Consider the following 16,144-nt stretch of genomic DNA (forward strand, 5'->3'; position numbering starts at 1 on the left):
ATTGGGGTCCAGGTCCCCACACCCTGAGCTCGGCTGCCTGCCCACCCACCGTCCACAGAAGTCAGTCCTGGAGCTGGGAGCACCCAGGGTGGCCCGTAGGCAAGCAGGAGGTGTGGGCCCGGGGGCAACCGCCCATCCCACTCCTGCCGTGGAAGGCACTGACAAAGCTGGGAGGGGGTCCCCGAAGACACGGGCTGGTCCCAGAGGGTGGCATCACATCTACACGGCACTGGCACCTGTGGGCGCACCACGTTTGCCCCGCCCTGCTGGCCGTGGGGCCTGAATCCTTCCCCGGGAGCCCGCCTGGAGGCTCCCCAGACCCTCTCCATGTGCAGCACCGTGAGGACAGAGGGCGCTGTGACAGGCCAGCCCCGAGGCTTCCAAGGAGAGCACGCCACCGAGGGCTCACGTAAACCCTGCAGCATGAGAACGCCTGGGAGCAGAGGGCGCTGGAAATCAGAGCCCCCAGTGCCTCCTGGGCACCCCCTCTTATGCTCCCAGCCCCACTGCTGCCCCAGGACCATCACTTTCCGTGTGCTCGGCACCTTGCAAAGCAGCCGAAATGAACTGTTACTGGTCTCTAAAGCAACATGGCAAGGTCGATTTTCTTTTCCTCGTTTCACAGATGGGGAAACTGAGGCTCCGTGAGGGTCTGACACTGGGCCCCAAAGTCAGCTCAGGTTCCCAGAATGGCCAGCTGTTCACTGAGGGGCAGGAGGGCTCCTCCACGTCCCTGAGCCCCACGCGGGCCGCGCTCAGGTGCGGGAGGCCTGCCCACAGCCCAACTACAAAAGAGCCTTAGGCTGCAAGGAAGTAAACGGGGGACGTGGCTCCCGCTCCCTGCCTAGCACAGGCTTCCAGCCCGGCGCTCGCCCGATGGCCGGCACCCACGTACCTCTGGCCCTGCCCGCCACCCTTCTCCGGTCTCCCGCTTCGGTCCCTGTCCCTGCCACGTGGGGAGGAGGAGAGTGCCCAGGAGGGCCTGCCGTGGTTCCACGAGAGGGAGCAGACAGCTCCGTGGCCCGGACGGTGCATCCCCCCCACCCCAGGCCTCCCCGAGGGAACGGAGTGCTGGTGTCGCGGCCTCTAACTCAGGGCCAGTCGGTGCTGCACACGGCTCCAGCCACCCCCCTTCCCCCCCGTCCAACCACCATTGGTCCAGTACAGTTGGCCGGGCGGCTTCTGCAGGACCCGCTGGCGACCCAGCGGACATCACCAGAGGTGACCGACCCATGCATATGGCACAAATTAGGCCACTCCAGACAGGGACGGACAGGGAAGGGACAGAGGTAGGAGAGACCCTGCTCCCAAGTTCCTGGGTGGAGGCCTGACCCCCACTGTAAGTGCATTTGGAGATGGACCTTTAAGGGGGCAATGAGGTTGAGTGAGGTCAAGAGCTGGGGCCCCAATCTGCTAGGACTGGCCTCCTCGTAAGAGGAGGGGAGTCTTCATCCCCGCACAAGCAGAGGACAGGCCACGTGGGGACAGGCAGGAGACAGCCACCTGCAGGCCAGCAGGGGACCCCACCAGGAGCCGCACCTGCTCTACGAGCCCGTGCGTAAGCTGCCTGGTATGTGGGGCTCCCGGGGTGCCTGTGGCATAACAGGAAATACACTTTGGTCTTTTTTCTTGGGTCCCCACACAGAACCCCCAGGTCTTTTGGAGTTTCCTGAGCAAAGACAGAAGGAAAAAGGTGACCAGAGAGAGTGAGCGTGCGGTTGTCACACAGATTCAGGTCTGGGCCCGTCTCTGTGGCCCGGACTCCTCTTGGTCCAGGACGGGGCACACCCTTGCACGTGGGGGTTCCCCTTCTCAGTGCGAACGTCCCCGGCAAACGGGTAAGTTCCACCCCACTTCAGAGTATCTCCTGTGTCTGCTGACTCTCAAAACAACCAGCTCGAAACAATCCTCACGCCATAGAGGCCCATCTCTGGGTGACATAATCTGCCGCCCTTCAAAAGCCAGGCAGCATCACTGGAACCAGAACGTGCAGGTGCCTCAGAGAAAGCCCAGCGTAGGCTGGCAGTGAGAGCAGACTGTGGGCACAGGGACGTCCCTGTTCACCCAGGCTCAGCTCAGGACACGGCGTGACAAAGCGGGGATTCGCAGCCACAGAGCAGGGGGTCAGTGGACTGGAAATTACTAAGGAGGCATGGGGTCAGGATTCTTGCTGAAGCGGGCCGGGGGGACCAGACAGCCCCTGGGGGATGGGGACCCGATCCGACATCCAGGGCGAGGCTCTCACTAAACTGACTTAGAAGCGTCCTTGTTAAAATCAGCCGTGCGAAGCCGACGCACAAGTCCGAAGGCCGAGGCCACTTGGGAAGAGGGCGTCTCAGGCAGAAAGGAGGCTCCTCGTCCCCGCGACACAGGGAAGCACTTTCCCAAGGCTCAGCCACTGGGATACGACGGGCACGCCGCCAGAAGCCACATTCCCTCAACGGCCCAGCAGGCCGACCGCCCACCGAGGAGCCTACCGGGCCTGGGTGAGGACACGGGCCCTGAACAGCCTGTGCCCAGGAGGACGTGCCAGAGACCAGCAGACCAGGAAGAAAGTCAAGACGGGGGGAAAGCAGGAACAGGGAGGGATGCCAGCCTGGATCGGTGGGCAGAACGGGGGCGGGAGGGCCGTGTCCAGGAAGACGTGGAACAGCGAGGAACCAGCTCTTCGGTTGTTTCGAGGAACCAGAAGAGACAACAGCACAGCCCAGCCGGTGACGAGCACCTTCCGGGAACCAGGCAGACAGGAAAGGCCGTTCTGTCCAGAGGATCAGCTCCTCGGGAGAGGATGTACAATTACGGGAACTCACGACTCAGCTCTGGACGGTATTTACAGACACGCCCCACATTATTTTCCAAAGAAAGCACAGTGGTGTGACCGAGGCGGGCCGGGGCCGGGGAGGTCGTGGTCTGAGCGCTAAGCCCTCTCTGCAAGACGCCAAGTCGACAGGTGTTAGGTGAAACTCAAACTATAAAGTTTAACGTACGCCGGTCAAGCACGGAGGTAACACAAAAATGGAAGCGAGCACATCCAGGGAAACGGGCGGGATTCCCCGGGGACGCGGCGGTGGGAGCAGGAGGGAAGGAGCAGGCTCTGCCGTTCCGTGCGGCCTGATGGTGGGGTTACGCAAGGCTCCGTAAGGTGCGCCCATCAGCTTCTTTGGCACACGTCCGGAATGCGGGTGAAGATACAGGGGGAGGAGGTGGGGTCAGAGGCTGGGCTGCGGGCCAGGAGGCCGGAGGGTCAGCACCGCCCGAGAGAACCCCCCGCCCAACTATGCCATTTTACAGCTGTCACGACTGAGTCCCCGACCGGAGAAATGACGTTCCTGAATCCGACACGGTGAGCGAGAGGTGTTCGGGGCCTGGATCGGCCAGACCCTTAGACGCAGGAGACCCTCTTTCTGTCTTTAAACTCAGACCACACCTTGCCCCTACACACCGTCAGCTGCTGAGAGAGGACACAGACCCGACACCCAGACCGGCCTGCCCCGGGACTCCTATGAAACCTCGTGGGGTGGAGAGAGGCGGGGGCAGAGGGAGCCGGTCCCAAACAAAATGAAGAAAAAGGGCTTTCCACAAAACTCCTCTTGGTGCAAGTCGGGTCTCCTGGGGGCGTCACCCAGCCTGCCTGGTCCACAGACTGGACAGAATTTTCAAGAGGGGCCCAGGAGAAAGTGCGGGCGAGAACTCAAATGTGATGTAAACAGAAACAAAAACAAAAAACCGGGTGGTGGGGTGGGGGGGGGTGTCAAAACCAGTGACCCCTCAGTGAGCCGGGGGACTCATTCTGGAGAAGTGAGGGGCAGGCGGGAGGTGGGGGGTGGGGGGGCACCCAGACAGAGGCCGCAGGCTCTTGGCTCGGACCACTACCCAAATTAAAGGAAGTAAATAAACAAGGAAACCAATATGTAACGAGGGACCCTCACGAGGGGACAACATGGCTGGCTGCAGTGGGGCTTAGTAGTGCAGGTGGGTGGACCCCCTCTTGTTTCCAGGCCCCCCCATCCAGAAGCCTGAGATGCACAAACAGCAAAGGACACCCCCATGGCCCACAGAAGGGTGACAAAGGAGCCTCACGGGCTGCAGGACTCCTCCCCACTCCCCGGTGGCCCCCACAGTGTACCTGGCACCCGGTCACCTGGGAGTAAGCTGAATGCACAGACCCCTGGGGCCAGAGCCCCAAAGGCCAAGCCCCCAGGCAGAGGAGCTGTCCTCACCCCACTGGGACAGGGTGAACACAGTACCCAGCGCCCAGGTGGCCCGGCCACAGTGCCTCGCCCAAGGGGCTCCCACCTGCCCTCACACGTCCCTCCCACACCCTGGCCAGTCTCCCAGGGAAACTCCTCCACGTGTCCCTGAGGGACACCCCTCCCAGAGGGACCTTAACAGAAGAGGCGAGCAGAGGAGGCCTCGAGCAGCCTCCGCCTGGGTGTGGGCTGTGGTGGGCGGTGAAGGACAACAGGTCCCCACGTCGCGAGGAGGGCCCCACGTGCGCAGAGGGCTCTCCCCACTCTGTTTGCAGCTGGCCCTGGGAAGGAGGGGGCTCAGAGCCCGCTGGCAGCTGCCCGCCTGGGAACTGGGTACGGTGTCCACCCCGTCTCAGTGGGGTGAGGACAGCTCCTGGCCTGGCGGTCTGAACGGGAACTGTGGGCTGAAACCTTTAAAGAGGCCAACCGCAGGTCAGACCGGATGGGGTACGGCAGGTGTGGGGCCCCGACCAGGCTAGCCTGCGGTAGGAGACAACTCCCCACCACTGGCCGCCGTGGCCAGATATGTCCCGCGGTCACCATCGTTCGGGAAAGGCCCCAGGAAAGGCCTGGGGAGGCCTGCACCAAGGTCACTCCCCATGCCTGGTCCACTAGCACCACCTGGAGGAGAGCCCGTGAACAGCAAGACCCGCTCTAAAAGGCAGTGACCCCAATCCAGGGCCTCAGAGCGGAGGGGCCGTGGGGACGCTCATCTGCCTGGCAGGTGGGTCCTCAGCCAGCCACCTGAGCACCAACCAGGCCCGCCTGTCCTACAGCGACCACGACTCGGTGGCCCTAGGCGAGGGGCCTCTTCATTGTCCCAGGAGGATCGGTACGGTGCCTGCCACTCAAAAACTACCCCCGAATGGATGAATTATCCTCACCAAGAATTGAGTGGAAGTTCTGTGCACCAGTAAACACATACAGACACTCTCTTCAACACAGAAGAAGTCTGGGGCTCATGGGGAGGGCAGTGGAAGCTATGGACGCACCACCTCCATGGTGCCACAGGGCTTTTGCACAGCCTCCCATCCTAGTGCTCTCTGCCCCACACCAACCATACTTTTGTTCGTTCCTATTCTTTTTTTTCAATATATGAAGTTTATTGTCAAATTGGTTTCCATACAACACCCAGCGCTCATCCCAAAAGGTGCCCTCCTCAATACCCATCACCCACCCTCCCCTCCCTCCCACCCCCCATCAACCCTCAGTTTGTTCTCAGTTTTTAAGAGTCTCTTATGTTTTGGCTCTCTCCCACTCTAACCTCTTTTTTTTTTTCCTTCCCCTCCCCCATGGGTTTCTGTTGAGTTTCTCAGGATCCACATAAGAGTGAAACCATATGGTATCTGTCTTTCTCTGTATGGCTTATTTCACTTAGCATCACACTCTCCAGTTCCATCCGTGTTGCTACAAAGGGCCATATTTCATTCTTTCTCATTGCCATGTAGTACTCCCTTGTGTATATAAACCACAATTTCCTTATCCATTCATCAGTTGATGGACATTTAGGCTCTTTCCATAATTTGGCTATTGTTGAGAGTGCTGCTATAAACATTGGGGTACAGGTGCCCCTATGCATCAGCACTCCTGTATCCCTTGGGTAAATTCCTAGCAGTGCTATTGCTGGGTCATAGGGTAGGTCTATTTTTAATTTTTTGAGGAACCTCCACCCCGTTTTCCAGAGTGGCTGCACCAATTTGCATTCCCACCAACAGTGCAAGAGGGTTCCCGTTTCTCCACATCCTTGCCAGCATCTATAGTCTCCTGATTTGTTCATTTTGGCCACTCTGACTGGCGTGAGGTGATATCTGAATGTGGTTTTGATTTGTATTTCCCTGATGAGGAGCGACGTTGAGCATCTTTTCATGTGCCTGTTGGCCATCCAGATGTCTTCTTTAGAGAAGTGTCTATTCATGTTTTCTGCCCATTTCTTCACTGGGTTATTTGTTTTTCGGGTGTGGAGTTTGGTGAGCTCTTTATAGATTTTGGATACTAGCCCTTCGTCCGATATGTCGTTTGCAAATATCTTTTCCCATTCCGTTGGTTGCCTTTTAGTTTTGTTGGTTGTTTCCTTTGCTGTGCAGAAGCTTTTTATCTTCATAAGGTCCCAGTAATTCATTTTTGCTTTTAATTCCCTTGCCTTTGGGGATGTGTCGAGTAAGAGATTGCTACGGCTGAGGTCAGAGAGGTCTTTTCCTGCTTTCTCCTCTAGGGTTTGGATGGTTTCCTGTCTCACATTCAGGTCCTTTATCCATTTTGAGTTTATTTTTGTGAATGGTGTGAGAAAGTGGTCTAGTTTCAACCTTCTGCATGTTGCTGTCCAGTTCTCCCAGCACCGTTTGTTAAAGAGACTGTCTTTTTTCCATTGGATATTCTTTCCTGCTTTGTCAAAGATGAGTTGGCCATACGTTTGTGGGTCTAGTTCTGGGGTTTCTATTCTATTCCATTGGTCTATGTGTCTGTTTTTGTGCCAATACCATGCTGTCTTGATGATGACAGCTTTGTAGGAGACGCTAAAGTCTGGGATTGTGATGCCTCCTGCTTTGGTCGTCTTCTTCAAAATTACTTTGGCTATTCGGAGCCTTTTGTGGTTCCATATGAATTTTAGGATTGCTTGTTCTCATTTCGAGAAGAATGCTGGTGCAATTTTGATTGGGATTGCATTGAATGTGTAGATAGCTTTGGGTAGTATTGACATTTTGACAATATTTATTCTTCCAATCCATGAGCAGGGAATGTCTTTCCATTTCTTTAAATCTTCTTCAATTACCTTCATAAGCTTTCTATAGTTTTCAGCATACAGATCCTTTACATCTTTGGTTAGATTTATTCCTAGGTATTTTATGCTTCTTGGTGCAATTGTGAATGGGATCAGTTTCTTTATTTGTCTTTCTGTTGCTTCATTGTTAGTGTATAAGAATGCAACTGATTTCTGTACATTGATTTTGTATCCTGCAACTTTGCTGAATTCGTGTATCAGTTCTAGCAGACTTCTGGTGGAGTCTATCGGATTTTCCATGTATAATATCATGTCATCTGCAAAAAGCGAAAGCTTGACTTCATCTTTGCCAATTTCGATGCTGTTCATTCCTATTCTGAGCGCTGTTCAAACATTCCATCGGTGGAGGGGAGCGCCCTGGTCCTTCTCCCCAGTGCCTCAGTATGTCCTGTCACAGGGCTCCTCCCCCTTTTTGAGACTCCCTGCTCCCCCACTGGGCTGGGAATGGAGACCAACTACTCCCCCACTAGGCTGGGATTGCTTTCTGCTCCGCCTGGCTCCCAGCACATAGTAAGTCCTCACTGAACATTTCAGATGAGCAACGTCGCGTGGTTCAGTCCCCACCAACCTCCCCCCAGCCCCCCACTTGTCTTGTGCACTGAACTTGTAACATTCCTCCAAGGCACCTCCCTCTCCCACACTGAGCCCTGGCACCCGCCGGCTGGGTCCTCAGCACTTGCTGATTCTCTACTCCACGGCATCCCCACTGCTGGAGTCAAGGGTTCCCACTTCTCATGGTCCCGTGTGGGCACCGTGTGGTCCACGCCTCCTGCTGTTCACGCCCCTGTGGGCCCCCCCCCCCAAGGTGGCACCCAGGTTGGTCTGAGAGGCCAGTAGAATACAGGTCACTTCCAAAACTAGGATACAGAAGACACTAGGCTTCTGCCTCTCCTGTCAGATCTCCTGTGCAGGGGAAGTTACCCACCTTGTTGGGAGTGGCTTGATGGAGAGGCCTGCGTGGTGAGGACCTGAGCGCCCCACCCCCACCCCTGCCAGCAGCTGGCACCAGACAGCAGGCATGGGGGAGGCTTCTTGGAACGGGAGCCCCAAAGAGCCTTCAGACGACACAACCCTGGGTGACACCTTAACTGCGGCCTCCTGAGAGACCCCGAGTGAAACCAGTCAGCTAAGCCACAGCAGATTTGACTCTCAGAAACCCTGCAAGACGTCAGATGTTTGTTAGCCTAACCCACTAAGTCTGGAGTGGTTTATCACGCAGCGTAGATAACAAAATACACTGTGTCAAAACTTTTACATTAATTGCAAACACTTTTCCATCTATGCACAGTTGCTCAAAGCTGGCTTGTCAGGAGCAGAAGGGCTCACCCTGTCTACATTTCTACTCGTAGCTAGCTATCCCTGTTTCTAGTGAGCTACTGCATCCGCCCTTGCAATGAGCAAAACGTAGGACAGTCTGTTCTCCACCACAGCACACTCTGCAATATGCCTGCAGCCTGCTGGCAGCCTCACGGCCAGAGGCAGGCCTTCCTTCGTTCTACTGGACCTGTGGCTCCTCCGTAGGGAGTGGTTGCCTTGTGAGCCTCCGTCCTGTGACCTGAGCAGATCTGACCTTGCTTCCAGGCACCAGGGCTGGCATTTCCAGGGCAAGAACTGCAATCCCCCGGCTGCAATGGGTGGAGGACAGCAGTGACCCTAGCCAGCCAGTGGGAAGCGACACAAGGCATTTCCTGAGCCATCACAGAGGGGCTCTCCGTGGGCAGGAGCGAGCGTCAGGCACACCCTCCCCCTTTGGGGGCAGGATTTATGGAATTAGCTATGTTCTTTCTTTGGCTAAAGTGTGGGGTTCCAGGGTCCATGCATCACCCACTGGAAGCTGGGAGCAAAAAAACCAAATCCCCCCCCTCCTGGCTCCAGGGGGCTCCAGCACAGCCACTCAGAAAACAGTGCAAGCTGCCGTGTGCGTGCCGCGTCGGAGGACCTCTCTCACAAGGTCAGGAACGTGGCACGCACCCCACCACCACCAGCTGAGCAGGAGCAAGCCTTGAAGGCAGATTCTGCCCTTTCACGTTGGCACCTGATTTTTAAGGAAACTTAGCAGGAATAGATCTACAGGCATGTATTGGAGGATCCGCAGAGTGAGGCTCCTGAAATTATTTGCGTTTATCTTTTTTTTTTTTTCAACGTTTATTTATTTTTGGGACAGAGAGAGACAGAGCATGAACAGGGGAGGGGCAGAGAGAGAGGGAGACACAGAATCGGAAACAGGCTCCAGGCTCTGAGCCATCAGCCCAGAGCCTGACGCGGGGCTCGAACTCCCGGACCGCGAGATCGTGACCTGGCTGAAGTCGGACGCTCAACCGACTGCGCCACCCAGGCGCCCCAAGAAATTATTTGCGTTTAAAATATGACTTATACGCGAATTCTGACACATTCAACATTCTTTTTTTTTTTTTTACATTTATTTATTTTTGAGAGACAGAGAAACAGAGCACACATAGGGAGGGGCAGAGAGAGGAGGAGACAGAATCCAAAGCAGGCTCCAGGCTCCGAGCCGTCGGCACAGAGCCCGACGCGGGGCTCGAACCCACAAACCGTGAGATCGTGACCTGAGCCAAAGTCGGACGCTCAACCGGCTGAGCCACCCAGGCGCCCCACATTCAACACTCTTTACCGTGAAAAATCGAATTCTTGAAGAATACTACGTGTTGGTATGGTTCCTGCCTTCCGAAATCGAAAGGATATGTTCCAGCACACGATTTTTATCTTCATACCTTTCTGTACCTTTTAAACTTTCTGTAACAACTTGCAATCATGAGCAAGCTGTAACAAGATGCTCCGGAGACCCTCTGAAAGCCCTGTGTTCCCCTCCCCCTCCCCACCCTCTTTCCCTCTGCTCCAAATACGAGTTTATCGAGCACTGCGTTGCCACTCTGGGTGTGGCGGTGAGGCCCACCGAGGCGCTAACGCTGGTCTCGGACAGGATTCCCGCGGCTGGTGCCCCCAGGTTCCCTGCACACTCCCATTCCGTGTCCTCCCACAGCCCCCTGGACACACGTGTGGGCGTGCCCCAGGCTGCCTTCTGACACCCGCAGTTCCTGTCACCTTCCTGGAGGGCCTGGGTTCAAACCCCCTCCCCACCACACACAGATAGTGTGACGTGGGGGGACACTGTGAGCCAGGAATGGCCAGGAGGGTTACTCGAGGGGCCGTCCTGAGAAGTAAGTCAGTTAATATATGTAAAAAAAAAAATCTTAGGACGTTGCTGGTCCACGTTTGCTGCTGATGTTACTATCACGAGTAGTATTTTCAGGACGTTTTGGCTCAAGATCAGAGAACCCTTCCTTCTCACTGCCAGGCCCCGAATAAATAAGTTAATTTTAAAGTAAGTCAAGCACGTGTTTCAGAATTCTAAGACCCCAAATCTGTTAGAAAATTTCCTAACTGACCAACCAGTACTTTCTACGCAATCGACCAACAACGCATGTCGTTCCTTCAATGCTCCGAAGGCCCCCCGCCTGCCCCCTGCGACCTCAGGAGGAAAGTCCAAGACGGGGTCTCCCAGCACCTCGGTGGAGGTGAGGTGAGGGACACTGCAGGCTTCTCCCTTTCCAGGCGGCTCCCTGACCAGACCGACACCTGCCGCCGCGCCCCCTGCCGGCCAGAGCGGGGAGGGGCCGCTGTGCCCAGGTGAGCAGGTGCTCTGCCCTCAGACTGGCCCGTTTCCCTGGAACCTCGGTTCTGTGACCGCCCAGAAACAGCCGTGACTCGGTAGTTTGACTGGCAAGTGGGAGGCGAGCGAAGCCACGCAGTTTGTGACAACTGGTTCCACAAGAATAGAAACAGTGATCAACGTGAATTCACGTAGTACGTTTATTACGCCAGAAACGCACAGTCCTTGTCAAAACTAAGCTTCTATGGCTGGTTCTCTCCCCAGAGATCACCAGTGTCGTCGGTGTACGACGACTCGTTCTGCGTCTTTTTTTGAGAGAGGTGAAAGGCATGACTGATGCCCTGACCAGGCCACGTGCCAGTCCACGCAGAGTCGTGAATGGATTGAGTGAATGGATACACAGAGAACTCAGAGCAGTCCTGGCCCACGAGAGTTGTTGAGAAAACTTTGGTCCTTGTGAGCGCTGGGCATTTATATGCATGTACGGGCCCAAACGAAACAGGTGGCCATGTCTGGCTTAGCTTCTCGTGGGAGGCGTCAGACTGAAGGCAGGTTCAGCCGGTTGCTCCGAGAACTGTCCTCTCCTTGGTGGTGGCTTCTGTCTCTCGCGAGCTCAAATGGACTGCTCGTCCTCACTGGTGGGTTTCAAAGCATCTGGCGGGTGACTGGGATGCCGGCTCCTGGATCCCAAGGGATGAGCCAGAACCAGACTACGAGCCAGGTCCCCAGACAAGGTCTCAGACCCACAGACGCGGAAGGGTGATCTGGTTTGCACCTCCAAACACAGACTCCACCAGAAGCGGCCAACCCCTCGAGCGTGTCTGCCCGTTTTTTTTTTTTTTTTAATTTTTTTTTTTCAACGTTTATTTATTTTTGGGACAGAGAGAGACAGAGCATGAACGGGGGAGGGGCAGAGAGAGAGGGAGACACAGAACCGGAAGCAGGCTCCAGGCTCTGAGCCATCAGCCCAGAGCCTGACGCGGGGCTCGAACTCACGGGCCGCGAGATCGTGACCTGGCTGAAGGCGGACGCTCAACCGACTGCGCCACCCAGGCGCCCCCGTGTCTGCCCGTTTTACACGGGTCGCAGCATCCCGCCAGGACGGTCTGGGACCAAATCACACTCCACGTGGAGGAGCCCGGACGGCAGCTGGGAAGGACGGCCGCACCACGCCATGCTATTCTGACGCCGTTCTGCGTCAGGTCCCGGAAGGGACACACAGACAGAGCGTGGGTCTTCGAGAATGCCAGCTCTTGAGTTCCAACTGGTTTCAAACTCGGGCTCTGCTCTTCAGCAGCTGTGGGCCTGGGATCCTTGTCATCTGTTTCTCTACAGGCCGGGATGTGGCCTTCCGGGGGGAAGGGATCGTTTTCAGAGGATGGGCCAGCACACATGGGTGTATAAAGGGCTAGGTGTGTGGCCCCAGCCTGGAGGAGACGGCTCCCCACGAGAGGTGAGGCAAAAGGGGAACATGGGGGTTCTGGGTTCCTCCAGCTCAGGGACACCCCCCCCACTCCTTGTGAGGTTAGGGTTTGCGGTGGCCACAGGAGCCAGTCGCTGAGATTTGGAAGGCTGGAGTGAAGTGGCCACGGTTGTTGCGTGCTTGTCCATCATATGTGTGACAAAGGCTTCAAGGTCCTTAGCGTAAGCCCCAGTGAGCAGGGTCCCTGCTGCTGGCTGACCTCGCTGGCCGGGACGGGGGCAGGCCTGGAGCTCTGCCAGCTGCTACCTCGTCTGTGTCCACTGCTCCTGCCTGACTGTGGGGCTCCCGGGAGAGCAAGTCTCCGAACCCAGCTGAGAACACGCCCGAGCCTGACGGGAGGGAGGGAGGGAAGGACAAAGACAAGAACAGGGCTGGCAGGGGGCACGCCTAGACACGGGGATTCAGCAGAGAAAAGCCCCAGCCGGGCAGGGGCAATGGGAGTCTCTGTCTTTGGCACCCACTGGTGACCGCTCTGTCTCGAGTTTGTTCCTCATGGGTGGCCCCTTCGGGCCTCAGCGCCGTGATGGTAGTGGGGGTGGGGGGGTAGGCAGAGGGTCTCCAGGACCACTGCAGGGTTATGTAGTTGAACTTTTTATTTTGAGATAATTGTAGATTCCACATGTCACAAGAAATAAAACAGAGATCCCATGGACCCTTCACCCGGTTCCCCCTACGGTGACATCTTGCAGAACTCCAGGCACAATCCCGTAACCAAGGCCCCCGCACTGATACAGTCAGGACGCGCACAGCGTGTCAAGGCCACAGGGGCCCCTCCCTCCTGCCTGCACCCCCCCTCCCCCCAGCCTCTGGAAACCACTATCTGTTCTCCGTTTCTCCATTTCGTCGTATAAACGGCAGCATGTAGTCTGTGAGCCCTTGAGACTGGCTTGTGCGCTCAGCTGGAGACCCTTCCAGGCTGTTGCTGTGTCAACGGCGGGCTGCTTGGCTGAGGGCCCTGTGGCGTGGAGGGACCGCAGCCTGTGTAACCACTCCCCTGTCCGGGGACGTGCGGGGTTGTGACAAAAAGAGCTGCTGTGAACACGTGTGTACAGGTGTTAGTGCAAATCTCAGTTTCCATGTCTCTGGGATAAATGCTCAGAGTGTAATCGCAGGCTAAGACTGCGGTCACTTTCGTGTTTTAACAAACTGCCAAAACGTTCTCAGGAGGGGCTGTGCCCTCTTGTACTCCGGCAGCCCAGCGTCTGTAATTCTGACGTCTGATAGGACGACGCGGAGTCATCGAACGTGTTTGAGCCCCAGGCTGCTTCCCATCCCAAGCAGAAACCAGCCGGGGCACCAAAGCTAGGAGGCGCGAGGGCACAGCCCCTTGGGTGCGCTGGGGGACCAGCTGCACCTCGCGGGCCTGCCCGCCCTTCTTCGCCAGGGGCAGCAGGGGCCCTCATGGTGCACAGACCCGGGAACTCTGAGGAGACCTCCACCAGTGCAGGGAGCCTGCCAGGAGCCCCAGCTCGGGCTCGGGACTGTGGTGCGGGAGGGCTGCCCAGCGACTCTGCCTGGAACTCTGGGGCCCAGCGGAGGGAGCCGGAGCGCGGCGACGCAAAGCAAAGCGGCAGGGGCTGGAGGCGGGAGTGGCGCCCCGCCCGTCAGACCTCCCCGGGCGCGCGGCTCCCTCCTCCCTGGGTCCGTGGGCCGGTCAGAGGGTCACCAAAAGCCCCGCTCCGCAACCCTCCGCAGCTTTGCCGGTGGCTGGGGCCTCCCCCGCGCTGGGATTGGATGCGAGGGAACGGGGTGGGCGCGGGCGGGGGACCCCATAAGCCCAGGTTCCCCGCTCAGGCGGAGAGCAGCCCACAGTGCAGACGCGGCTGGCGCGCGTCCAGCAGGACCTCAGCAAAGACCCGGCGGGCTGGCGGACGGCACGGAGGAGGCGGCAACTGCCACGGTGGCCCCTGCGGGTGCCGGGCGCGCCAAGATGTTTGACAGCTCGCAGTATCCCTACAATTGTTTCAATTATGACGCCGACGACTACCCGGTGGGCAGCTCCGACGAGCAGAAGCGGCTCACGAGGCCCGCGTACAGGTGACCCGGGGCCGGGGGGGTAGGAGCCTGGGGGCCAGCAACCTTCTTCTCTAGGATGCGCCTGGGAGGCGGGATGGCTGTCTTCTCGGGGCGGGGCAGTGCCGGGAGACGGGACGCGTCTGCACGTTTAGAAGTAGCCAGAAAGGCTCTCTCCGCCTCCCTGAAGAAACTCCCAAGTGTGAGGGAGAGCTTCTGGGGTCTGGGCAGAGGCGGGGAGCGGGGAGCTCCAGGGTTCAGGCTCCCCAACAACCCCAAGCGCCCTGGGGGCAGAGGCGCGCGCCGTCTGGAGGGGCCCCTGGCGCAGGGAAAGGCTGGCCAGAGGGGCCTCCAGGCGCTGGGGGCGGCCTCCGCCTCAGCCCCGGGTGGCCCCATGCGCCCCTATTTGCAGCTACATCGCGCTGATCGCCATGGCCATCCAGCAGAGCCCCTCGGGCAGGGTGACCCTGTCCGGCATCTACGACTTCATCACGCGCAAGTTCCCCTACTACCGAGCCAACCAGCGCGCCTGGCAGAACTCCATCCGCCACAACCTGTCCCTCAACAGCTGCTTCGTGAAGGTGAGCCCCCATCACCCACCCACCCCCCCCACCCCGCTCCCCGGAGTGGCCCCTGGGTGTCCTCGGCCTGGGGACTCCTGGGCCAAGTCCTTCCTGGCTGGGGGCGGGGATGGACTGTAGAGCAGCGAGCCTCCAACCTGCCCCGTGAGCAGCGCCACCCACTCCAAGGTCAGGCACCTGCCCCGGGGCTTACCCTGGAGCCCCCCGTGAAGCCAGACGCCTGGAGGGGCGGGCGGGAGCGCGCCGGGAGCCAGCCCCTCCCCCCCGCGGAGCCCCTCCCTCTCCCGCAGGTGCCTCGGACGGAGGGCCACGAGAAGGGCAAGGGTAACTACTGGACGTTGGCGGCCGGCTGCGAGTCGCTGCTGGACCTCTTCGAGAACGGCAACTATCGCAGGCGGCGCCGGCGCCGCGGCCCCAAGCGCGAGGGGGCGGGGCAGGCGCGTGCGGGGGGCGCGGAGGGGCCGCAGGGGCCCCCTGAGCCAGCCCCAGGCCCGCCCCCCGCCCCTGCCAGCCCGGCTGCCCTGGGGAAGGAGGAGCACAGGGGCATCAAGTTCAGCATTGACTACATCCTGTCCGCGCCGGGCCCTTTCGCGGGGCTCAAGGGTCCCTATGGCCAGCAGGAGGGCAGAACCCCCCCGCTGGAGGCCCAGCCAATGAACCTCCACCTGTGGACCATATGAGGCCGGGCTGGCGCCCGGTGGGTCCCGGGGCTTCCGGGCGATTTCGGCCCCACCTCCAGCCAAGAAGCCAGGTTTTGCCACATCCCGCTAACTTCCGCAGACTCGTGTTCCCTGCCGAACATCAGCATGGGCTGGAGGGACAAGAGGTCAGTCTTCTGGCTTCATCCTTCACAAGTTCCCCTGCAGGAAGACCCATGGGGTCCTGCCCTAGATTCACTGAGCAGCCCCACTCTGAGGGATATGAATACAGGTTCGGGGCCACACTCACTCACAGACAAGGCAGCACCTCATCCCTCTGTCTTCTGAGAACTGGCTGCACAGACCCCACACCCTGGAAGGTAGCTGCCCGTGAGCTCTGGATGCAGATGGTGAGGTGGGTGGGCATCTTCCCAGAGCTAAAAGTGCAAACGGTGAAACCAGATATTCCTTGACCCCATGAACGTCGTCCCCGAGTTTTTGACCGTGGCCCTGTTACGGACGATGTGATCGGAAGTTTAAGCGCAATTTGTGTTGCGGACAGAATATCCAACGATTGCTTGCTTCAGAAATCCCATGCACTGTTTTATACAGGAAAGAAGGCAGGAAGACGGGAGGAGCAAGGGGGGCTCCAAATTTGGGACAACATGGGGGGAAGCACACTTTTCTTGGTTCTTGGGAGCAGGGAGTTAGCTCCTATTTGGGCGTGTTCCGCCCGGCTGGTCTCCCAAGAAAGCAGACACTACGTAGC

General features: G+C 58.2%; 1 protein-coding gene across 1 annotated transcript; it reads left to right on the forward strand.

Annotated features, from left to right (window-relative positions):
- The first annotated feature begins 13,747 nt into the window (after positions 1-13,747).
- Positions 13,748-15,853, forward strand: FOXL3 (forkhead box L3). Its single transcript, XM_043561385.1, has 3 exons — positions 13,748-14,180; positions 14,569-14,737; positions 15,028-15,853. The coding sequence occupies exons 1-3, from the start codon at positions 14,074-14,076 to the stop codon at positions 15,415-15,417; spliced, it is 666 nt and encodes a 221-aa protein (XP_043417320.1). The 5' UTR covers positions 13,748-14,073; the 3' UTR covers positions 15,418-15,853.
- Positions 15,854-16,144: the final 291 nt, after the last annotated feature.

The sequence above is a fragment of the Prionailurus bengalensis genome, chromosome E3 (assembly GCF_016509475.1).
Source record: "Prionailurus bengalensis isolate Pbe53 chromosome E3, Fcat_Pben_1.1_paternal_pri, whole genome shotgun sequence".
NCBI classification, from domain to species: domain Eukaryota; kingdom Metazoa; phylum Chordata; class Mammalia; order Carnivora; family Felidae; genus Prionailurus; species Prionailurus bengalensis.